Source organism: Zeus faber (genome assembly GCF_960531495.2).
Source record: "Zeus faber genome assembly, chromosome: 1".
Taxonomy (NCBI): domain Eukaryota; kingdom Metazoa; phylum Chordata; class Actinopteri; order Zeiformes; family Zeidae; genus Zeus; species Zeus faber.
The window spans coordinates 52,972,046-52,997,000 of record NC_137193.1 but is presented as its reverse complement, the minus strand read 5'-3'; the positions used below and the strand labels follow the sequence as shown (position 1 = coordinate 52,997,000).

Sequence of the window (24,955 nt, the reverse complement as noted above, 5' to 3'; positions counted from 1 at the left end):
ACATTCTTACTTTCCTTTTTATTGGGCCTCAGATTGCTTCTTTTATGGCACCATCACTGTGGTTCTGTGTTCATCGAAATTACTCAAAGGGGGTGAAACACAAGACAAACTACAGCAGACTTATGCCGTACATCGTTTTCACCCATTTTCATCTTCTCTAAACTGGTCTGACATTCCTGATACTTGGTGAGAACTGCTTTAAACTTTATATAGTGCATATTCTTGACCTTTCTCCCTCTATCCCTTGTCACTTGTAGTGTATTTTCATTTGGTTCCTAGTGGTCTCAAGTGCTTTCTAGTGCTTTCCACTAGATGGTTTCCAGTCTGTATTTTCCAATATTTAGAGCTCATTGGAGTCTCATTGTTCCACCACATGGTTCTTTATACCTTTTTATCACTGGATTCAATGTAAATAAACTGAGGCTAAGCCTGACTGAAACAATGAAGCTGGCTTTTTGTAGTGATCCAGCACGTATTGTGGTTTTGCTCAATCCTGTTCTTTTTACACTGGAGTCCGGAGTGGAGTTCATGTAGCACCGGGTTTATGGGTTTTGGCTCAAGTTCAACCCTTTGTTGCTTTTGTTCTGGAAATGTTTCCCCTGACGTATAACGGCACACTGAACACCAAACACATACACACACACACACACACACACACACACACACACACACACACACGCACACACACACACACATACACTACAACAGACAAGACAATACAATACTTTCAGTTTACAATATCCAGAATGGCTTCAATGAAGTGCAGCAGGTTACATTCCCTACTTCAATATCACTGCCATTACAAGTAACCAGTGTGGAGGAGGCCAGGGGTCCAGCTCCCGTATCACTGACAACAGAGCACACATACCGACCGCACGCACCGACAAACACACACACCTGCAAGGCATGGTTGATGTCATACCTAATCCCCTTCAACACCTATGAGGTAGAGATAAAGAGAAGCTCTTTATCTGCCAAAGCGCTGACAAACAAACCGCTGGGTTTCACCTTCCACGGTGCGATCACTTGATTGTCGCTCAAAACAGACATTCTTTTAAAACGGGTCATAGGCTGTCACATGTGTTTTTGAGACTCAAGGCAATGCATTGAAGCGCTGAGGTCTTTCTGCAGGAACTTGGTTGTAAATTCACAGCTACTTTAAAGAGGCACCTATGTCTGCCTTTAAACCAGTGACAGGAGCTCCTGTCCTGGTGGCTCTGGTTGTGTTTAAAAATAATTTATCCAGCATGTGGAGAATGCGATAGTTAAGTTTTCCAAATGATTGACACCACAAAATATTTTGTTGAAGCAGACAACTGAACTACATTGGAACTACAGTACTTTATTTAAAGAGATCCACTTCCTTTTGCTATTGGCAGATTTCCAAATGGACAACATCAACTTTAGCTCTCTATCTGGTGTGGTTTTTGGCTCGAGTAAGATAAGGGGAGATGCAGCGAATGTGATTTGGGTGTGTATGTATGCTCTATCCAGGTGTTAAGCAGATATTGTCAGGTGGCCCACTGAAGCCCTCAGTCCCAGAAAAAATGGCTCAGTCTGTGCAAGTCAGCTCAAAACTGCCAGGTGAGTAACCACATTAGGAGGGATCTACTGCCATACTGCTACTGAGACAGCGTTTTCCACTCATTGCATTGAGCTTTGACATGAGGTTTGCCTTTTTGTGGTCTGGACACCAGATCTGAGGCAAGCACCTAATTGAAAGTATTAAATTGGTTGTGGTCCAATTGTTTTACTAGATACATGTTGAGGTTATTAGTCATTGTATTGAGCATTGAACCAAACCTAATCCATTTATCTTTAGACCTGCAAATTACATTTATGGAGTTATTTCAGACATCTTTGCTGTCCTCCTGAAATAATATCTCGATTTGAGTGTTTTTTATCATGTGGTCTTCTTCCCTGCAGACCTTGGCTCTCCATTCCTCTACTCTGGTCCAGAGGAGATGGACCAGCCAGGGTCCTACTCTGTTCAGACTCCCTATGGCTTCCAGCTGGACCTGGACTTCCTCAAGTATGTAGAGGAGATCGAGAGTGGTCACAATCTTCGCAGGGTGCCCGTCAATGCCCGCCGGTCTGGCCGTGGGTTCAGGATGTCCCAGAGGAGTACCAGTGTGGGGGGCCGTGCCAGTGGGTGGACCTCCACAGAGTCTCTCGCGTCTCCAGGCAGCGAAGATGGCCGAGTTCCCCCTCCGCCTCCTCCACGCAACCGCATCGGATCTGCACCCTGCGAGGGGCTCTCCCTGTCCCCGCTGACTAACCTGAGCGCCCCTCCTTTATCTGCTGTGGCCAAGGTGCCACCCCCACCTCCACAGCGCAACCCTAGGGTGGAGCGGACCCTACTGGAGACCAGCCGCCGGCTGCAGCAGGAGCAGAGTCACCAGCTCCATAATGGTGGGCGCCTCGTGCTCGCAGACCCTCCTAAACCGGGCTTTAAGAGTCCTGTTTCTTGCATGGTTTCTCAAATAAATGCAGCATCTACAGGTATGGATAGCCATCTGCTGCATGTCCCCTCACAGACTACTCCGTTTAACAGTAACTGGATCAAGCCCAGTCCTCAGACCTCAGGGCGCAGCACTCCAGCCCCCGGCACTGCCGTGGCTCCCATCCCACCGAGCCAGCTGCAAACAGTCAGAGAACAGATGGCCACGGCACTGCGACAGCTGAAGGACATGGAGGAGCGGGTGAAAGGGGTCCCGGCGCTGGAGAGAGAGGTAGCCAAGCTTCGTGCTGAGAAGGATATGCTCCTGTTGGCATTGCAAGAGAAGAGAGCATCAGAGGAAACTGAGAAACAGTCGACAGAGTCCTCCACACAAACAATGGAGATCCCACAAACCCCAGCCGACCTGAAGTCGCAGACGCTAGTAACCCCTCCCACTTCACCTGGCCGAAAATCTGGGGAGCTGAAAAGGTTGACTGAAAAATTTGAGGGCAAATTTGAGAAAATTTCAGAACGTAAAGCGAGTGTTTCCGTTAAAGTTCAACAGAAAGCAGTGGTTGTGGAGAAGAAGTCAGTGGCTGTTGGAGAGGACAAACAAATGGATTCTGTTGTTTTCTACTACAGCCTGGGTGTGAAAGATGCTTGTGTGGGCACTACGGTGAATGCATGTGACAAAAGCATGGAGACGGACGCTCCGCTGGACTGCGAGCAGGGAACCCAGGTCGCCGTGGAGACCCAAGATGCTTCTGTTTGGGTGATGGAGTCGCTGCTTGGCTTGACCAACAAGGCACAGCGGGAGATAGACACCCTACAGGACACTATTAAGTTTCAACAGGAGTCCATTGTGGCACTAGAGGGGTGTCTTAGCCTGGCAGACAAAGACCTGGGAATCCTCCAAGCCCAGATGGAAGAAAAAAAGTCCAAAGTCACGCATGAGAAAGGGGTTCTGGCCAAACCGGACATGAAGCAGGCCCAGGTGGAAACATCTCCTGTGATTCTCCAGCACATTGCAGTTTTGTGTTGTCCTGAGACGGTCGACGCATATGTCGGGGAGGATCTAAGAGCCATCGACGCCGAGCAGGGCACTCAGACTGACTTTGAAGAGAAACCAGCAGAGCCAGTTCATGTGGCTGTGGTCAGCATTGGGTGCCAATGGGAGAGTCCTCCTGAGGAAGAGGCAGGGGAGCAGAAAACTCCGACCACGGTCCTGAAGAAGAGACAGCTGACCATCGCTGAGTACAAAATCACCCCAGACGAAGAACTGGTGAGTGAGGCGGAGAATACAAGTCCAGAGCAAACCGAGGAGAGTGGACCGGCCAACCCAAATACAGGCAAGTTTATTTTAAGCTCCTACCCAAACCAATAACACAGTATGAAATAAAACAGGTTTCATTACTGCAGTGCAATGTCTGATAATCGAATGTGTTTTTGTCAGGAGGCTACTATGTTTAATGGTGAATATTCTACTGTCTATAAAGTACATACATGATCTAACTTGTTGATCTGCTTTTAGAACTTCCAAGTGAACATGCAGTCTCGTGCATGTTCTCGTGTGAGAAAATGCTTTTGGAGATCCAAGCTCATCCTGGAGCTCCCCCACTGCATGTGAACGCTGCCCGTTTTTCTGTGACAGGTTTACTCAAGTCCATCATGAAAAGGAAGGATGGGAGTAACCCAGGCAGTGGCGGCAAGAAGAGCTTGCAGTTTGTTGGCATTCTCAATGGAGGGTAAGGAACATGAGAGCATTTATCCATATTGTTTTCAAAATATACAACTATACACTTAAAATTCTTCTTCAGTCTTACATCTCAAGAAACTACTGTAATGAAGGATTCTCTATTCCCCGCTATTAAGACTGGGTTTAAATTGAATAAGTGTTGGGTGGAAAATTTATAATGGTGACAGAGATAGATACTGTATCTCTAGACCAGGATTTTTCAAACTTTTTTTCTGGGTACCCACTGTTAAAAAATGACTACTATCGCAATCCAATTAACTATTATGTTTGTCTGAAAACCTGTGAGTAGAGCAAATTTGTGCATAAATGAATATTTCTGAAAATTCTTACAGTCATTTTTGCATTAAACCGGTACTGATATTGTAGCTTGAATTGGTAAACCCACTATTTCTAAGACATAGGGTACAATAAATGCCAAAACACATGCCTAAACACATTCCAAAACACATGCCTAAAGCAAACACAAGTTTGATTTAGGCATGGGTTCTTAAAGACAGCGTTAATGCGTTTTACAGATATATTGAATGACTAAATGAGGCCCAATAATTGCATCCAGGTGGAGCTTAGAGGTCCAATGATCCATACTTTGCTTTGTATCCCATTAAGTATAGGGATGTTCATTTCTCCGCCTAGGTATGAGTCTACATCCAGCGAAGACGAAGAGGAGGAGGAGGACGAAGAGGGGAGTTCTTCTGGAGGAAGTGGAGAGGGCGAGTGCTCGGACAGCACCGAGGAGGACGAAGCCGCTCTGGAAGAAGAGACGTCGGACGAGGAGAGGAACGTCAACCTGGACGAGAGTGACACGGACGAGGAGGCTCTGAGGGCGGCCAGCGACGCGTCCCACACTGTCAAAGAGAAGTAAGTACCGGCGCTACAGCCAACCATGATTTATGTTATTCATTAGCAATGATGATTTTTTTTATTCATTCTGACCATGAAAGGACAGTACAATAGGTAATATATGCTGCAAAATGTTGGTAGATATTCAACATATATTAGCTGAGCCCAAACATACATCATTAAATTGCATTAAATGTTAAATTTGCCGTTAGAAATATAGCCTTTCATTCGCACTTTGTTTGATTTGTTAATAGTCCATGCAACACTAAACTGATTACAGGATACTAGAAACCATTTTAATGAATTTAATCTTGACAGAGAAATTGATTATTCAGCTAATTTTCTCTTTAAGGGGACCTATTATGCTCCTTTTCAACAAGTAATATGGTCTCTGAGGTTCCCAAAACATGTTTTTGAACTTTCTTTGCTGAAAATACCACTCGGATTATGCATTTGAGCCATGGTAACATGCCCTAAAATCATAGTGTTCCAAAACAGACTGTTTCCGTGTGTGTGTAACTTTAAACGTAAATGAGCAGTCTGTGTTAGTTCTGTGAGCCAATGGGATTTGAGTGTTACTCCGAGTTCTGTTGTGTCTCTCTGTATATTCTCTCACTATATTCTCTGAGTAACAGAAGTGTGACAAGCTGCCATTCATATCAATGACATAATTCGGTGTTCACCAAAGACTGAAAATAGCACATTGACAGTTTCTGTCAGCGTGTTCAACTGAGTTGACCATCAAGGAAACTGAGAGGTGCAATGCCTTATAACTATACTGTATATCTCCCATCATCTTTTTTTCTCTCCCAGGTTTGAGCTAAGCGCTAAAATGCGTGAGGCTTGTCTGATTCTGAAGAACCACCTAAATGATGACGCCAAAGTGCTGAAGAGTAAAGAAGTGGTGAGTTTTGCAGCTTGACGGCTGACAGACAATATATTTTAGTTTAGTATTTTTGTTTTTGTTTTTTTCTTATTTGGGTTTTTTATCAAAGCATGCCACCCCAACTACGAATAAACAGAAGCAAGGGTGAAAAACCTACTAATAGGAATTTAATTTAAACAAATTGGAGCAGTTATTACCTAATTTTGAGGGGAGATTATTTCATTTCCTATTCACCACCCCCAGCTCTCCAGCACCCACTCCGTCCAGCTAGAGTGGTTCCGCATCTCCAGCGGCAAGATGGCCCTGCCGCCCCGCGTCTCCAACTACCTGATGGCGTTCTCCGAGGTGTCTGCGACACTGCTGCAGCACGTGGTCAACATGACGGACGGCAATGGCAACACGGCGCTGCACTACAGTGTCTCCCACTCCAACTTTGGCGTGGTGGGACTGCTGCTGGACACGGGTGGGTGGCCGAGGCGGCGTTTTATTCATTGACCTGCGCAGGTACATACGTGTCAGTATGAAATTGCCCGTGTGTCTGCCGTGCAGGCGTTTGCTGCGTGGACAAGCAGAACAAGGCGGGCTACACCGCCATCATGCTGGCCGCCCTCTCCGCAGTGACGGAGGAGGAGGACATGGCTGTGGTGAAGAAGCTCTTCAGCCAGGGCAATGTCAACGCCAAGGCCAGCCAGGCAAGTCAAGAAACAGCCAACCAGTTTTGAGATTCATAGAAGCGTGATGCCTAACTTTCAGAATCAGAATCAGAATCAGAATCAGTTTATTCCACCGTCTGCGTCTGCCGCCATTTTTCTAGTCTCACGGCGTTCTGGGCAGCTTCACTGATGAAAAACATCATTTCAAAAATATAAGTTTGTCGACATTTGTGTTGCCAGCCGAGCATCAAAGCGCTGCAAAACAATGGAAACCTGATAGAGAGAGTATGCTTTATTGAGTTGTGAAATTAACTAAGGACTAGTAGGTATATTAGATTTGATACAGTAAGTTATACTTTTCGACTGTTTGTTTGTTTTGTTCGACCTCTACTTCATAGGAGACACCGGCATCTGCAGCACCAGCGTCGTGACATGCATTATTATCTGAAATGATTAAACATCACACAGTGCTATTTGTGTTCTAGTTTGTTGTCTCCCTTTTCTGCTAAACTAGTGTCATGGGAAGGAGGGGAGGGTCTCATGACTTTTTTTAAGTGGTTTTGTTTGTGCGGTGGTCTAATCAAGTTGTCTATGTGTTTCCAAACTCATACTGCCAAATCACAAGACCGGGCATTTAGAGCCTCGCCGGCTATAAATCAAATTACTGCTCCTTATGATAGTTGTTTGGGAGGAACAACAAGAGGCAGGCTCTTAATCGCTTTGCAGCTGACATTGTTTTTTATTTTTTAAACTGTATTCAATATTAAAGATTTCAAGAGGTTTTTTACGTCACATACATATACATACTTTCATACATATATGCAGTGAAATGTAATGCATTGCACCCGGTGATACACACAATATGGCCTAGGAAAATTTCTTTCTACTAGACCAACTAACTGATTCCTAAAACGTAATACAGTAAGTCGAATACTTATAGAATAAAATAAAAATATATCGAATAAAATAAAATAAAATAAAATGTAATAGATAAAGGGAATAGGATTACGTATATGGGATAGACTTATGTATATGAGATAGGCAATTGTGTATATACAGATATGTGCATTAAAGTGGCATGTGAATAAAGTGAGGTAGTGTTTGTGGGATAAAACAGCACAGTATACAACAGTACGGCGCAGCAATACGGTAACACCGAACCCAGAACAGTGACACAGTATACGGTACAGTATGCTACATACAGTACAGTAAGGTAGTGGAGTCTATGTGTGTGGCTCAGTGAGGACCCCTGGTGAGGTCAGCATTGACCGTTCTTATGGCTTGTGGGAAAAAACTCTGTCTCAGTCTCTCTGTTCTCGCTGTGTGACTGCGGAGGCGATTGCCCGACCGCTTGAGGACTTGAGGATCCTCACCGAGACCCGGAATGTCCTCAGCTGCCTGAGGTGGTAAAGACGCTGGAACAGTCCCTTGTTGGGGTGATGAGGATCCTTCATGATCCTACGGGCTCTGCTACTACACTTCCTGGTGTATAAGTCCTGCAGGTAGGGGAGGGTAGTTCCAGTGGTACGTTCAGCTGAACGCACCACCCTCTGCAGGGCCCACCTGTCCTGAGCAGTACAGTTGCCAAACCAGGCAGTGATGTTGCCTGTCAGGATGCTCTCCACCGCTCCACAGTAGAAGGACTTCAGGATCCTCACCGAGACCCGGAATGTCCTCAGCTGCCTGAGGTGGTAAAGACGCTGCCTCGCCTTTCTCACCAGAGTGTCTGTTTGGAAAGTCCATGTTAAGTCCTCTGTGATGTGGACTCCCAGGTACTTGAAGCTGCTCACCCTGTCAACAGAAGTCCCATTAATCAACAAGGGCGTGTGCGTCCCCGATTGTAATCCTCGCCTAAGGTCCACAATCAGCTCCTTAGTTTTGCTGACGTTCAGGTGGAGGCTGTTGTCCTGGCACCAGAGTGAAAGGTCAGCCACCTCCTTGCGGTAGGCCTTCTCGTCGGAGTCGGTGATCAGGCCCACGACAACGGTGTCGTCAGCAAACTTGATGATGGTGTTGGAGCTGGACCTGGCCACACAGTCATGTGTGTACAGGGAGTACAGTAGGGGGCTGAGGACGCAACCCTGGGTGGATCCTGTATTTAGGGTGAGGGAGCTGGACATGTGCTTCCCCACGCTAACCACCTGGGGCCAGGCTGTGAGGAAGTCCAGGATCCAGGCACACAGCGGAGTATTCAGTCCAAGCTCCTTCAGCTTGACAGCCAGTCTGGTGGGGACTATGGTGTTGAAAGCTGAACTGTTATCGATGAACAGCAATCTCACAATGGCCCCCTTCTGGCCATCCAGGTGCGTGAGCGTGGTGTGCAGTACCTGAGAGACCGCGTCATCCGTGGATCTGTTCTGCCGGTACGCGAACTACAACGGGTCCAAGGTGCGGGGGAGGGAGGCGCAGATATAATCCTTAATCAGCCTCTTGAAACACTTCATGACCACCGAGGTGAGAGCCACCGGACGGTAGTCATTCAGGCAGGCTGGAGAGGCGATCTTCGGGACAGGAACGATGGTGGACCTCTTGAAGCAGGACGGGACCACTGATTCCGCCAGGGAGATGCTGAATATTGTAGTGAACACCAGAGCTAGCTGGTTAGCACAGGTTTCAGTACACGCCAAGGTATGCCATCTGGGCCCGCAGCTTTCCTGGTGTTCACCTGTATCAGAGCCTTCCTGACCTTGTGCACCGACACTGAGAGTGCGTGCTCATCCCCAGCGGTGTAAGTCCAATTAGCCGGCGAGCTAGCGGTGCTGTTGCCAGACTCAAATAGCGCATAAAAGGAGTTCAGTTCGTTGGCTAGGGAGGCGTCCACACTCGTGGCTGGGGAGGAGCTGCTCTTGTAGTTTGTTTTCGTACGCAGCCCCTGCCACAGGCGTCTTCTGTCCCCCTGCTCCATCTGTAGCTCCACAGTCTCCCTGTATGTCCGTATAGCGTCCTTCACCGCCTTCCGCAGATTGTAAGACGCCACTTTGTAATTGTCCATATTTCCGGATACAAGCTCGTCGTTGTAAGCAGCCATGCGAGCATTCAGAGCAAAGCGGATGGATTAATCAACCCAAGGTTTCTGCTTTGGAAATATCCGAACTTTCACAGTGAGATCGATGCTGTCTGCTACTGTAGCCACAAAGCTCACCGCTACGTCATAAACTCGAGTGCGTCCTGAAGCGCAGCCTCTGATTGGTCCGTCCACCGCTTCACTTCCCTCATCACCAACAGTTCTCATGCAATCAGAGGCCTGTAAACGGGAACCAGCGAGATCGTGGCGTGGTCAGATTTCCCGAAAGCAGGGAGCGAGACGGTCTTCTATCCGTTCTTGTAAGGTGTGTAGCAATGGTCCAAAGTTCTATCTCCCCTGGTGGCACACGTGATGTAATGCTGGAAATTAGGCAGAACTTTTTTAAGGTTCGCCCTGTTAAAGTCCCTAGTCACCACCACAGCCGTGTCGGGATGCTTGTTTTGAAATCCACACAACGCATCATACAGGTCCGACAGTGCTGTGTCGGTATCCGCTTGTGGTGAAATATAAACGGCTGTAATGATGACCGCGCTGAATTCCCGGGGGAGATAAAATGGATGGCATAAGATGGACAGCTGTTCCAGATTCGGCGAGCAGGAGCGGGAGAGAGACTTGGTGTTGTTGGGGGAGCACCAGCGGTTGTTAACCATGAGGCGGATGCCTCCACCTTTGGATTTCCCAGACTCCCCCGATCTGTCGCCGCAGAACACGGAGAAGGACTCGGCTGGACGGATGGCTTCATCCGGCACCAGTGGGTTCAACCATGTTTCCGTCAGGCAGAGGACGCAACAGTTCCTCGTGTCTCGTTGGAATTTAATCCTCGCTCGAAGTTCATCCATCTTGTTCTCCAGGGACTGAACGTTGGCAAGAAGGATGCTTGGCAGAGGTGGACGGTAAGGTCACGTCCTCATTCTGACCCGAATGCCGCCTCGTTTACCACGGCGCTTCCTCTGTGGGCCCGCTTGTGGAATAGCGGCTCCATTTTTGTTGTTGTTGTTGAGCGTCTTCCCGCGTAGAATTTCAGCCGGCCAATCTGCTTTCACTGATAAAAAGTCCCAAAGTTGTTCGTTTAGGGAAGTTTTTATATCCATGAGTGCATCATGGGCGTAAGAGGTAACTGCCGATGCTTTTTTGGCGGACATTATGATAAAAAACGCAAAAAAATACTAAAATGTGCAAAAGTCGACCGGAGCGCCGGCGCAGGCGACTGCAAGGGGCGGCGCCACTATTGCCACGTATATTTTATACAGTAGTTTATATACAAAACCCTTACCATAGTAGATAGTATCTATCCAATAAATTGAATCATTTCTTCAGAAGACTCACAAGTTCTTTGTTGATATATAACACCCGAGAAAAGGCACATGACCTGGACCACCTGCTGCTTTGGGGGTCACTATCGAGTTGATAACAGTGGAAATGTACTGCTGTAGTGATCAGCTCCCACATAACAACGAGCATAGCTCTAAATGTGAATCGCAGTAGTAATTGGAAACGCAAAAAATTAACAAGTTGAAGCCAGTTTTTGTCTTATTATTACATATTCAGGTATTATTACCCGTATTAACAACTCCCTCCTGATTATTTCAGAGCGTAACATCAGGACCAGTCAGGTTTTTACTGTAGTTGATAACAAAGTTGGTATTATGTTTGTTTTTTTTACACATACAAATCTTACCCTTCCTCCCTTCCCAGGCGGGCCAGACGGCGTTGATGCTGGCTGTCAGCCACGGCCGCGAGGAGATGGTGCGGGCGCTGCTGGACTGTGGCGCCGACGTCAACATTCAGGACGACGAGGGCTCCACGGCGCTGATGTGTGCCAGCGAGCACGGCCGGGCGGAGATCGTCTCGCTGCTGCTGGAGCAGCCTGGCTGCGACATCTCTATCATAGATAATGTAAGTTCTAAAGCCTTGAGCGGATGCAGTGATTCAGAGAGACTTAGAAAGTGTGTGGGGTTCCACTGACTTTTGATACAAGACCGTTGTCTGTCTCAAAAACGTCGACATTGTGATGTAACTGACTTGTTTGACGTTATTTTGAAGCCGCCGTGGGACTCTTTAAGGGACTGACCTGTCGAAAAATCAACCAGCATGTGAATGAACTGCAACCAGCACGCGTGTGGTTAATGTTTGTTCCTATTAATTCTGTGAAGGGCTAAATAAAAACCTAAAACCCATATGAGTACACACATACTGTATGCGATGCATATGTACATACGCAGAAAGCAAACCCACCTCCATTGAACGGCAGTATGGGCACACTGGAACAAAATGAACAGAATTAACAGGAATGAGTTTCCTGTTCCCTATTAATGTATACTACATGGATTGTGATTAGGTCTGAAGGTTAATTCCGTGGATTGAGGATTAATGTATATGCTGGATAAGTGATTTATATTATAGGATTGCACATTTCTCCATTGATCCAGCAATGTTCTGTACCCAAATCCAAATGATCAATGTTACTGTTTTTATACTGACCTGATCTGTACCTTGCTTATAAAAAGTTCCCGCTAGCACGGTTTAAAAATGTAACTGTATGAAATGATTGTAGGGCCAACTCCTAGCTTGCCTCCAGTGAATAAGAGCCTCCCTGCTGAGCCAATGCAAGTGCAGAACCGCGGTGGAATTCCATGGATCACATCCACACATGGTACTAAATAAAGCCTTGGACCTGATCACTGAAAAACATCTGAGAGTGTTTCAGTCTGGGAATCAGCTTAGGCTGCATTGTGGAAATGGTTCCTGGGCGGGGGGGGTCTGCGTTGTTTCCTCGGTTCTCACCTCTCTCCTTCTCCCTCTCCCCCTCTCTTCTCTTCTTTCCTTTCCTTTCGTCTTTCTGTCCGTGGCGCGAGCGACGCGCACTCAACACCAGCCGAACAGCGAGCAAATCACTTTAATCTTTCCTGTCTTCTAATCTGTAGCGTTTACAGGAAGCCCACTCACTGGACTGTTCACTGGCCCCCGGGGGACCTTTTCGAGAGCTGCAGTGCCGGGTATTGCAGAGTTTCCACTGAGACAGCGAAGGGAGAATTGTCCTAGCTATATTCCTCAAACAGGAGCTTTGTTTTCCTTAAAACTCCCCTCGTATCTATTTCAGTGGTTAAGAAGACACACTTTATGACAAATATTTGATATCGACAACCGCTGAAACACCAATATTTTGCAAGCGCTTCGTCGCGGAGGAATGGAATGTTATGCTGTATTGGTCTTCAAAATAGTAGGAAGAGAAATGGTGAGAATCTTTTTTTTGGATTGATAATCGTCTCTGCTATTCAGGTATTCCTATTCTCCCGTTTCACTGACGGGAATGTGCGGAGTGGCATGGCCTCCATTGATTTTTAACCGTGGACCGGGCCGGATTCCTACTGGAGGGCCGGCCCACAGATTTTTGGAGCTTACACATCTGCTCCAGAATGAGTTTGGCCATACAAGACGCACAGCGCGCACGGATAGAGTTTCAGAATCGCACAGCTGGAGCGAGACAGGGGCTGGGTATGGATTTGGGAATCCCCCCCCCCCCTCCCCACTCTCTCTGGTGACCTCGTGATAATGTAGCGGAAAACCTGATTTACTTTTCCCTTTTAGGAGACTGAGCACAACCTGAGAAGAAACGGAGTCTCTGAATCTGTCCCTCTGTTTTATTTCTCGATCTCTCCTCCCCGTTTCATAGGATGGCAGCAACGCGCTGTCCATTGCCTTGGAGGCGTCTCACAACGACACAGCTGTGCTGCTCTACGCCCACATGAACTACGCCAAGACCCAGGCTCCTGTGGTGAGTCGCCCCCCCCGCAGGCGGGAGTGTGGGAGGGGAAATTTGAATTCTTGGTGTTTTGGTCTTCAACAGATTGTGAGGTTTGACTTCACTTTGGGAGTTAGAAAAAAACTTGCTGCCTGGGTCCTTATGCTTAGACCTCTCAGGAAACGGCGGCTGCGTTATCGCTTTTATTGTTTGAGCCGTGAGATAAGCCGAGGCCTTGATTCCAGAATAGATGGCACTCACAACCTGTCTGGGTTGCAAGTTATGTCCCTCTGATTGAGGTGAGTCGAGATTCATTTGAGGCCAATGTTCCAGTCTTCAGTTGGGTGTGGTGTGCTGCCTGCTGTCCTTATAGCATACCGACTAGTGGCACACTACTGACCCCTAGAGGCCAATTGTGGATGATGATGATGATGATGATGATGATGATGATGATGATAATAATAATAATAATAATAATAATAATAATAATAATAATGAATAGATACAGTATCAATACTAATAAATAATTATTTATATATTCACATTTTACAAAAGGATTTTTATTAACGAAAACAGGTTAGTTTTACTGTATTATTTTCCCTGTATTCTGTTATTACTTTGAACAACCTCAAACCTTTGAAGGTGGAAAAACTTGGACATTGGTGCCGTATATTGCATTTACATTTTACAGGCAATTTTCTGATCTACATTAAACATTTATGTTATTTTCACAAAAACAATATTTTTTCCCAAAATGTAATGATTTCCTTTTGAAAAAACCTCCCTATAATCCCCAGTCCCATGAGAAGGTTTTACAAGACCGAATAATTCAAAACTTATCAAAGGAAAATATCATATGTATGATTGCACAACGTGCCGCCAGTCTATAATAAACATATCTTGGTATTGTGTGTGTTTCAGGGAAGCCCCAAGTCCCACCCAAGGAGCCCAACGTCTCCCCAAAAGACGTGGCCAGCAGAGTAGTCCATCATCACTTTATGGAGATGGACGCACAACCGAGCAATTATAACTGGATCTGAACACTCCACTGGAAATGATATATCTGTCTACCTAAAGATAAATAATAAATATATTGTATTTATATCTTGGCATATGTTTTCATACGTATTGTTAATATAAGAACATGGTTTTCTTCCGTGCCTTGAGCAGTTATCATGTGCGTGACTAATTTGCGTTTCTTTCGAACCTTTCTCGATGAGGTCTCCGGCTCCTTCCCTTCCACCAGGCAGTGAACCGGACCTCACATTTATTTGCACTCGTGTCGCTCTACTTGGTCTTCCACTTCCTCACTGCTCAATTAACAAGGCTGGCAGTTTCTGCACAGTTTAAGTCTGCACTAACCATCCGTGCCTTGTATATTCATGTATCTATTTTTATGCCTGAAAAATAAACTTGTATTTACATAAGAGGTGACTCGGGTTGCAAGTTGTGCTGAAGCCAAAACAATGAAATACATGTACAATTTATGAACAGGTTTTTATTTAGAAAAAGCGTTTGGAAAGGATGCGGATGGAGTGCCTTGCGGAGCGACCCAGTAGTCCAATGGATTGAACTGTATGAAACTGTCTTGGAAATGTATTTATGAACTGTATCTATACACCCTATATCTCTCCATCTCTCTCTCTATATAAATATATATTTATATATAGGCAAGTTTATTTGTACAGCCCATTTCATTCACAAAGACAATTGACAGTGCTTTACATAAGCCATAAAATACATAATATTTGAGCAAAGATAATAAAAGCAAAGAATGAAATAATGGAAAAAAAACAGATATCAATTTAAAACAGGCCTACACGTAGTCATAATAAGACAGATACCGCATATAGGCATGTATGTGTACTGTTCCCTCCGTTCTTTCTGTCTATTCCTCTCTTTTCCTTATGTGGTGCTGTTCTAACGGGAAAGCGCGGAAACCTTCAAACCGATCACACAACGTCCGGTGGGTCGGTGACGTCAAAGTAACGCGCAAACGGTCATTCGATATTTAAGTGGAGGGCGAGCCCCCGCTCCGCACCGCCAGGGGTCGGCACCCTGCTGTACAAACGCCTCCACAACGCTGCGTGCGCCCTTCACAACAGAAATCATGGCGACCGCCACGAAAATCGTCCAGAGGTTACGGAATTATTTGTCGGGGGTGAGTGGATCGAGCTCAGACATGGTTTGAAACGGAGATAGCGCTTATTGTGAAGGTAGCACGTGTTGGTTTGTGCTTAAGTTTCTGGCGAGCAACGCTGCGAAGCGGCTAGTTTACGGTCGGTGACTTGGGCTAGCTAGCTGCAGTAGCTTAGCTTTCACGGGTGTCGAGTTGGATTTAGAGACCTTAAAATGATCCCCAGTTTCCCCTTTTTTTTGGCATTTTATTTTTGTAAATATTTTTGTCAATGTTTCTTAATTGTACCGTTTGTCTTTGTTAAGCCATTACACCTTTTCTTTTTAAATGGAATCAACACATAAATGTCAAATTGTCAATTGTATTGCATATACAAAAAGTGAAATCTACATTTAAGTCCATGAAATGAATTATCAAATGCTTAAATCAGATGCCTGGATTTTAAGAAGGATTAATTCAACCTCTGATGTCTTCTAATAGCACGACCTGCAGTCTAAGCTCCAGCTGCGGTATGGTGAGATATCAAAAAGGTAAGTTGTAATGTGGTCAGATGGTGAATGAATTCATTATAATTATTATACTTCTAATAAATAAAGCTGCTGGATACGTATTACAGTTTCCCGGGTTCCCTGAAAACGCAGCACGATTTTCCGAGTTTACACTGGCTCCCCCCGGTCTGTCGTCTCCTGGTTGCTCGCCACTAGTGGTGGGCGTTCCCATTCCTTTCAGGGACACGGATCCTTTGATTCAACTCACTAAAAAGATTTGTTCACTGACTTGTTTACCGATTTCTGGTTTTGTTCAGTGAGTCCTCCTTGCAGCCGAAGTCCGTGCAGGAAGTCACTTGGCATATAACCATGTCGAAACAAGTTGGAAACCCCACTTTGCCCCCCCCCCCCCTCCTAATCAATTATGGTCTGGATGTACATATTCTACATGTTATTTAAGAACTGTACTACAGCACATGAGACTTAAACTACGGTGACCAAACGTCCCCGTCTGCTTGGGATTGTCCCAGCTGTGTGTCCCGAGTCCCGACAAATATCTGTAAACACTAAAATGTCCCGGTTTTCACCACCACAACAATAATATTATTATGATAATAAATTATATTTGAAAATGCAGTGTTCTGCACCCACCTCAAGAGTATTGTTCGTGCACGGTGTAAATGCAGACATAAAATATAATGTTAAGACAGCCAAACATAAGCGATTATTTATTTATTTATTATTATATAAACACATACATATGGCATTGAAATCTAAAGTAAAAATATCAAATAAAAATATTTATTATTATTTCAAATTTTAACCACGAGATGTCTGATGCGTCCCGGTTCTCACGAGACCTCAGCCATCTCTGTGAGTTCAGCAGTTGTTTTTCAGTGATTGTGGTGTTGCAGACGCTTTAATAATAATAATAATAATAATAATAATAATAATAATAATTTAAATAAATTCAATCATTTTACATGATACTGGTGTTTTTTTTTTTTTTTTTTTTTTATAAATGTAGGTCCCAGCCACCATCCAAACTGCCTGTTGGCCCGAGTCACAAGTACGCGGCCAATTATTACTTCACTAGAGACGGACGCAGGGAATCTGCTCCAGCCACAGTAGTGATGTCCTCCCAGAAGGCCCTCACCGCTGGCAGGTACCAGAGGCTCAAAAGGCTTTTGTAGCTCTCAGTGTGAACAGTCATTAAGATGAGGATATTATAAACAAGCAGAGAGCGGCTTTTATTAGAACTGCCTAAGAAGTCCAGAATATTCCATCACTTTAAAGTCTTTAAAGCCTTTAAAACGGGAAAAAGACAAAATTTAACTACATCACAATTACTAAAATTCTGGAATGTCCAGTCTCATATCACAATGTCAATATTGTGAGATGTCACCCAGCCACAGATTAATGTACAAACGCAGTCATTTTGGACCTGTGCCTACAACATAGATTAAATCATATCTAATAATTACGATGTGATGGCAGCAACAATAAAGAGATTAGAAAATGAGCTAAATGGGAGCATCGAATGACGAAGAAAAGGATTAAGGCAAAAGTGTTAAACCGTAGAGAAGATCTGTCAAAGCAGGATGTCATGAGTTTTGGAGTTCTCATTCTCATTGATTTTTGTTCTGTTCCAGCCAAGCCCCTGACGTTCCAGCCAAGCGTCCTGTCACTCCGGGAGCTGTACTGAAAGAGCTCCCGCTCTCCACGGACCAGCCGTACCTCTAAACAATGACAAAACATCACCAACAACAACAACATCCAATCTCCCTCCAAGCAACACGGAGCACACTGAAAGACTCTGCAGTCAGCGTTGTTGTTCAACCTTGTATCATAGAAAGTGTTAATAAAGAATCTTATGTATGAGGATAGTTGTTACTTTATACTTTTGTCAAGGTTTGCACCATGTTAACATTTGGGATACAAATGGGGAATATTTACTTCGAATTGCTGCTATTTTTTATGATACAACTAATACTTAAAATGAACCTCTTCTAGAGGCTGCGTTCTTTGTGACCCTCTATCAGATTCTGTGAGGCTGCTGGTAGTTGTCGATCTGTTTCTTCTCCAAGGACAGTTTAGGGTCTTTAGACGTAACTTACAACAGGACACGGCAGCAGCTTTTCTTTTTAAATCCCCTTTGACATATTCCCGATCCCACCCATGTCTAATGCAACAAATAACAATTGAGGATGACTGAATGAATGCTACAATTTAACTGTTCAAATTCGCTTGCAGGGGCTTTAAACAGTCTTCAATTCCAAATATTGAGGCTGTAAAATTCGTTGTAGTCTTAAATTTGTATTCATGAGGTCTAAACAAATGTGTTATATCTTTCCATATCTTTATTTTTGTCAAAATGGGTACTAACCTTTACCCTCACCTGCAATAGGGTTTCTCAAAAAGGGAAAAAAAAAAAAAGTGTTCACCAGAAGGTCTTCAAAGGTCTTGAAAATCATTATATCTAACTTGCTCACACCCTGAATATAAAAGCGTGATGCAGAAAGTGTTTGGGAAATTCAACTAATTCTTCAAACCTACTGGAACAAATTCTTCAGAGCAATAAAAAAAAAAAATTAAGATCTAGTGCCTCAGTGGTTAGCACTGTCGCCCCACTGCAGCAAGGTACTGGGGTCAGACTGGGTTGTGCTCCCTGTCTGGTTTCCCCACACCAGAAGCATGCTCCTTCCCATTAGATGTCAAGGCATCAGCCAAGACCTGGGCGGGACCAGGTCCGGGCCTTGCTACGTGGTGCTGCTTAAGTGGCAGCCCACTGAAGATACTAGGATGGCTCAAACGCAGAGCTAATTTCCCCCACAGGGATAAAATAGGACAGAAATAAAAACCAGCAGTTGATGGATATAAATCCTGGTCCTACACAAGTGTGTTAAGAGATATCGCGTAGTACAGATATTTTGGTACTTTGTGCCATTGTATGCGAATACTAGTACGAAGGGGCGGTCTTGTACGGTGAATGTGTTGAAATAGTTGTTTTCAACAGATTTTTTTTTTTAATCTTTTATAACGCTACTACTAATTATAAGTATTATCATTGATAATATCATGATTAATAATTATTATGTCACATATTCAGTCGCTGGCTAGTTTGAAGACGGCCACACAACGAGAGCGTCGGGGCGCGCGTCCTGCGTGACGTCATATCCGTGCGACGCAACACCACGCCGCTGTCGCGCTGGGTGTCCTCGGCGCCATGAGACACCTTGATGGAACGCTGCTAATGCCATTCACAATTTACTGCATTGTTTCCGGTAAAACATTTTTTCTTCCCTCGCCCATGTGCGCATCTCTTCTAGTGTCGGAAGTGTCGTTCGCTGTTGTTTGTTGCGACACGATTAAAAAAAAAGTCTAGTTTTTATTCGCCTGTGTTTTCTTTCCGAAAGCACCGTTGTAAAATCTTATCAATTGACACCCTCTTGGAATATGAATGAATGAACGCTACAATTGAACTGTTCAAATGCGCTTGCAGGGGCTTTAAAAAGTCTTCAATGGCAAATATTAAGGCTGTACAATTCATTATAGTCTTAAAATCTGTATTCATGAGGTCTAAACAAATGTGTTATTATATCTTTCCATGTCTTTATTTTTGTCAAAATGAGTACTGACCTTGACCCTCACCTGCAATAGGGTTTTTCAAAAAGGGGGAAAAAAAAAAAGTGTTCACCAGAAGGTCTTGAAAATAATTATATCTAACTTGCTCACACCCTAAATATAAAAGCGTGATGCAGAAAGTGTTTGGAAAATTCAACTGTTTGGTCATTCCATGAAAGGAGTCTGTAAGTCTGTAAAACATAATTATCTGCCAATTTGTTTGCCAAGCTAAAAACTATTAATTTAAAGTTAAATATGAACATACTATATGAGAAAATGCTATTTAAATTGAGTAATGTTTTTTTTTCAAGGGCCTTTTCAAAAGACTTCTCCACTTTTTATTTTCATGTCCATATAAAGAGTCATGGAAGTTGCATCATGAATATTCCAGAATGAGAATAGAGCGTAAAACTAAAAATGCAGGGATCTATTTCCACGTGAATGATCGTTCGTCATGTGAAGGTGATTTTGCGGACATGTTCTCCTGATCTGGAATCTTTCATAATCAACTGTAAATCATTTCATCATCAATTCATTTTACTGTGAGTTTGCAGCCTTCAATTCTGGTCAGACGCTGCCCGTCAACATTCCCCTGTTTCTCCAAAAAAAACCTCCCATAAGTTCTGATCTGGGCATCTTCCTCCCTTACACCAACGTCAACCACCATGTTCCCCTCACCACATTCATAAACCTTCTCTTTGGCCTTCCTCTCTTTTTATTTTTTTTTTCAATTTTTATTCTTTTAAACAAAACCAATAACTGTTTTTATTGTGGAGGATTTTTTTGTAATTGAATGAAACCAAAGAAAACACAGTGAGTACCGAGCAACACTTTGTCAGTCACACCCCTCCCCCAGTCCATTTCATTCACTTCAAAGATTGGGTCAAAAAAAACGAATCATTCGCAAACACTAAAATCCCTAATATGATCCGGAACAGTAAGTTTTGTGATCTGTTGCCCCCCTGATAACAACAGCACCCCATGGCAGTTGGGCTCACCAACACACACACACACAACTTGTGAAATAATGTATGTGCACTGGTGCTACACTGTACATACTGTAATAAGGTAGTTAGCACATAGTAATAATATTCATATTCTAATCTATAATTGTCTACCTATATGACAGAACAGTAATTTATCCTGTGCATGGTATAGTATCGCATCGCATTTATATATCTGACTTTTCTGTTATCTATCTTTGGCTTTTTGAATATCTGACTTTACATTTTAAATTTTATCCTAATTTATAATATTCTCCTTTTTCCAGACTTGAACTTTTTATTGTTTAATGCTATGATCTGTACTGGAGTGCACCAAACCTCACCAGAAGAAATTCCTAATTCGTATATGCCTATGTGGCTGGCAAAATAATTCCGATTCTGATTCAGATTCTGAAAGGCTGTTGATCTGCATTTTCTTTCTCCAGCTCTTTCAGTTGATAACAAATGAATGATGCTTGATTAACGTTTTCTCCTTGTACTCCATCAGGTTGTGTAGGACATTCTGTGCGAGTCTGCCAGGATCGACTCCATCACCGGTGCAGCAGCGGACGCTGCATTCCCGTGGTGTCGGTGTGTGACGGCAGGGCAGATTGCCAAGATGGATCCGATGAACTTGACTGCAGTAAGAGCAATATTATCACCACAGCGCTTCTTTCTTTTATATTGTTGGATTATTTGTACTTAAAAGAACACCCAATAAGTCTTAAAAAGATGGGTGATAAATAAATTGCAATTTCACTAGTCAACAAATGGGTGGTTAAAATCACCTAGTTTAATATATTAATTTGTTGCGCTGTCAATACTGACATCATACTTAAAGCTTTATCTCTATGCTGGTCTCAAAATTGTAATATTTACTGATAACGTTTTCTGATAATGCTATTTGTATACAATTACTTTAAACCATAAACACAAAGAATTTAGGATTTTTTTTTTTCTGCAGCTGTTTCTACAGTCTCACACCTGTTCTCTCCTTTCTCGCCCGTGTCCAGGCGTGTTGAGGTGTAAACAGGATGAGTTCTCGTGCCGCGGCAGACGATGCGTACCGCTTCACTCCCGCTGCGACGGATCAGACGACTGCGGGGACAGCAGCGACGAGGCTTCCTGCCAGAACTGCTCCTCCGTCGCCAACTCCTTCCCATGTGGGCCTGGGTCCGGCCTCTGTCTGCCCAGGACCAAGCTGTGCGATGGCCGCGCCGACTGCCCGGACGGGCGGGATGAGGGCGAAGGCCTGTGTCGTTCGACCACTCCGCCATTGTCCCCCATGTGCTCGACCTCCGAGTTCCGATGCGGCGACGGCCAGTGTGTGCCTCTCTCTTGGAAGTGTGACCGCTCCTCGGACTGCTCCGATGGCAGTGACGAGGACAACTGTGGTGAGTCTCTCCAGCAACTGGAACTATTTCACTCGACATGATTCAGTATTTTTGCTTTCTAGGGCCACCTCTGTTTCTATGCTAGTGGAATACACTTTTTTTCCAAGGGGATCATTTATTCATGTTAATTTCGTGTGAGAGATAGAGAGGCAGATAGATACTGTTTTCATTCCCGGAGGGAAACTTTGGTTTAACAGCAACTCGCATTCAAAAATAGGCAACAATAATAGTAATAATAAATATAGTGGCAGGCAGCAATACACAGGTCCAGTTTATTCGTTTTAGACACATGTTACATTTTTAATTATTTTTTGTAATGCAGCAAAATCTACTGAACTTATAAACATTATGTAGGTATGTCCATGTAATTCCATGAATCAAACTTTCATGACATTGCGTATGAAGCATTGCCACTTCAACCAGACGTCAACCATTGATTTTAATTTCTTATGTGACATACTTTGTGTCATATGAGAGGTCAGTTCTTTATAGTGGTTCTAAATAGCTGAGCTAAGAGTCCTATTTCTGTTTGTAAGTTGTAAAGTAGAGTAATTTGGACAAAAAAATGACAAGACAAGTCAGATAAATGTTTTATTATACAGTTGTCCAAAAAAGCTGGACAAAAGAATGAAACAAATATCACTGTATTTATAAAGATCACACATCAAATAATGAGGTGTATTATTAAAATGGCAATCTTAAGAAAAAAATTGATGACAATGAACAATTGTGAGAGTAAGCAGTCTTTATAAACATTGTATTATATGTAGTTGATTAACTAAAAAAACAATGTTTGGGGATCAAATTTTTATTACCACAGCTTAATATTTTTCATGAATGTGTTACAAAAACTAAGCCATATTAGGGAAAGTTAAATAAAAAATTATTCACCTTCACCATCATTTTCTCTCACTTGATAACGTCAGTCACCATATTGTTGTTGCTGTACCTGACACGAAGTAGCCACCTGTGACAAATTGTCATTGGATGACGGAAATGTTTGTCATTAAGTTGGTAATTTTGTATTTGACCAGGTAGCGGTGCTTGGCAGACATTGTGATAGTTACTTTAATAGCAAGTTGGGTTGCATTGCATCATTGGTGACTTCTAGAGTGCCACTGATGTTGCAGTTGTATTTCTCTATGAGTTGGAATCTGTTACAATTCTGGCAGGTGTGGTCATCATTGTCAAAGATGAAATTTTCCTTACTTCCCCCACACTTAGTGTATACATGTTTATTTGTGAAATTAATGGATGTTATTATGCCCACTATTTCTAACGGTTCCTCCTCTGCGAGTTTCATGTCAGTTTCATTCTCTGCGACTTGTACGTCTGATTTCATCAGATCTGATCTCATCAGATCTGATCTCTGTGTCCATGTGCAAACATTCTGAATCGTGGTTTTAAGAACTGCTGTTAAACTCATAGCTGTACACTGTTTATTTCTGGAGATTCCAAATTGTTTAATAGATAACTTGTCTGTATTGTAATGCAGACAACATTTATGGAACTTTAACATTAATTTGTCATTCAAGAATTTGTCAGCACTTAACACTTTCTGCCTTTTCATTAAAGTTTGTTAGGTTTAGGTGCAGGAAAATGTTTATAAAAAAAAAAAATATATTTTTACTTTAAAATAAATATTGTCATTGTTCTAACTTACCATATTGTCTAAGTACATCTTTGTTAGGTGTGTCACGTGTATGTCAATTATGACGTATTCACGTAAATTTGTGTATTAACGGAGAATTACGATAGCAGTCAAATTTACGTAGTTTAATTATTTACTTACTTATTATTTACATTTTCAATAAGTTACGTTTCCATTAAATATTTTCGACCCCTTGCTGGATCTTAAACACATCACTCAGTCGCACATTTCAGTGGATTCGAATCTATGTGGTTACGAGTGTTTGTGGACTACCTTTTTGCGTATTTTTCATGAATCCGACTAAGTAATTAGATTTGGCTTAAATTTGCACCATGGGATCCTTGTGACAAACCGTTTGAACATCACTTTAACCGTGTTCATAGATTCATTATTGTATTCCAGATACTTTTAGCTGGGTTAGACATATTTCGGCGTGAAACGCATTGGACCACGTCGTGATATCGATTGAATTTGGTTGGTTTTTTGCTAATTTCTGCGCTGTGTGTGGATCAATTTGGATGAAACTTCAACCACGATGTGTTTGTGACATACCGGTTCAAACAAGACATACGTGTTCACAGGTACTGCCGATGTTGTGCTCAAGATACTTTTCAATTTTAAAATGAATATAGTAATAAATGTAATAAATTAATTAAATTCATAAAACTAATAAATATAGCTGCAGGCAGCAATACACAGAGTCCAGTTTAGTCGTGGTGGGTATGTATTACAGCTTCCTGGGTTCTGTGAAACGCAGCACGAGTTACAATTTTCCAAGTTTACAATGAATGCTGACTGACTGGGGAAAACCTGTCTTGATCGAGGGTCACTCTGAGTTCGCCGTATCAACTGCAAGGTTGGGGCGGAGGGACGCGTTTTTTTTGTTTTTTTTACGTGTATTTAATGTTTTAGTCTAAATTGTGGATAAATAGACATGTTTAATTTAAATTAAGTATCTTATTTTTCATGTGTTTTTTTTCAATCACCTAGGACTTACATCACTGAATATTTGTATAGTCTTGTGTCGTTTAGTTTAAATGTCCCTCAAAAATGACACAAAAGAAAGGGCCGGTTCCTTCAACGTTTCTTAGAACTTCCTGCGGTGTGAATACGCCTTCTGTGACCGATTATAGTTTTGGGAGTTACAGTTTTCCAAGTTTCCATTAAATGCAGGCTCGGCTTGGGTTGTCCATCTACGCGTGAAAAAGACTGAGACTGAGAACAGTGATGCGCAATGAGATGCTTGACGCTGAGACGCAGCGCGCACGCTGTGGTATTGTACACGGCGTATAATATAGACTGGTCTGAATTCAGAATTCTGACCCAAATGTGGTGT

At 43.3% G+C, this 24,955-nt stretch overlaps 3 protein-coding genes across 4 annotated transcripts in view; all 3 read left to right on the top strand.

Moving 5' to 3' along the window:
* Positions 1-14,769, top strand: part of kank3 (KN motif and ankyrin repeat domains 3) — a 26,259-nt gene extending 11,490 nt beyond the window's left edge. For both annotated transcript variants that reach the window (XM_079999595.1, XM_079999596.1), the window contains exons 3-12: positions 1,495-1,584; positions 1,927-3,789; positions 4,092-4,185; positions 4,830-5,054; positions 5,850-5,940; positions 6,166-6,385; positions 6,472-6,614; positions 11,296-11,496; positions 13,274-13,375; positions 14,264-14,769. In XM_079999595.1, the coding sequence (XP_079855721.1) occupies positions 1,548-1,584; positions 1,927-3,789; positions 4,092-4,185; positions 4,830-5,054; positions 5,850-5,940; positions 6,166-6,385; positions 6,472-6,614; positions 11,296-11,496; positions 13,274-13,375; positions 14,264-14,326 (3,039 nt within the window). In that variant the 5' untranslated portion in view covers positions 1,495-1,547 and the 3' untranslated portion in view covers positions 14,327-14,769. The remainder of the gene's footprint in view (positions 1-1,494; positions 1,585-1,926; positions 3,790-4,091; positions 4,186-4,829; positions 5,055-5,849; positions 5,941-6,165; positions 6,386-6,471; positions 6,615-11,295; positions 11,497-13,273; positions 13,376-14,263) is intronic.
* A 606-nt stretch (positions 14,770-15,375) lies between these two features.
* Positions 15,376-17,849, top strand: ndufa7 (NADH:ubiquinone oxidoreductase subunit A7). Its single transcript, XM_079999904.1, has 4 exons — positions 15,376-15,503; positions 15,960-16,009; positions 16,995-17,132; positions 17,620-17,849. The coding sequence occupies exons 1-4, from the start codon at positions 15,453-15,455 to the stop codon at positions 17,708-17,710; spliced, it is 330 nt and encodes a 109-aa protein (XP_079856030.1). The 5' UTR covers positions 15,376-15,452; the 3' UTR covers positions 17,711-17,849.
* Positions 17,850-19,158: 1,309 nt separating this feature from the next.
* LOC307229643 (uncharacterized protein) overlaps positions 19,159-24,955 on the top strand; it is a 29,421-nt gene continuing 23,624 nt past the window's right edge. The window contains exons 1-3 of the mRNA XM_079999671.1: positions 19,159-19,251; positions 21,083-21,217; positions 21,588-21,968. Coding sequence (XP_079855797.1) covers positions 19,194-19,251; positions 21,083-21,217; positions 21,588-21,968 — 574 coding nt within the window. The 5' untranslated portion in view covers positions 19,159-19,193. The remainder of the gene's footprint in view (positions 19,252-21,082; positions 21,218-21,587; positions 21,969-24,955) is intronic.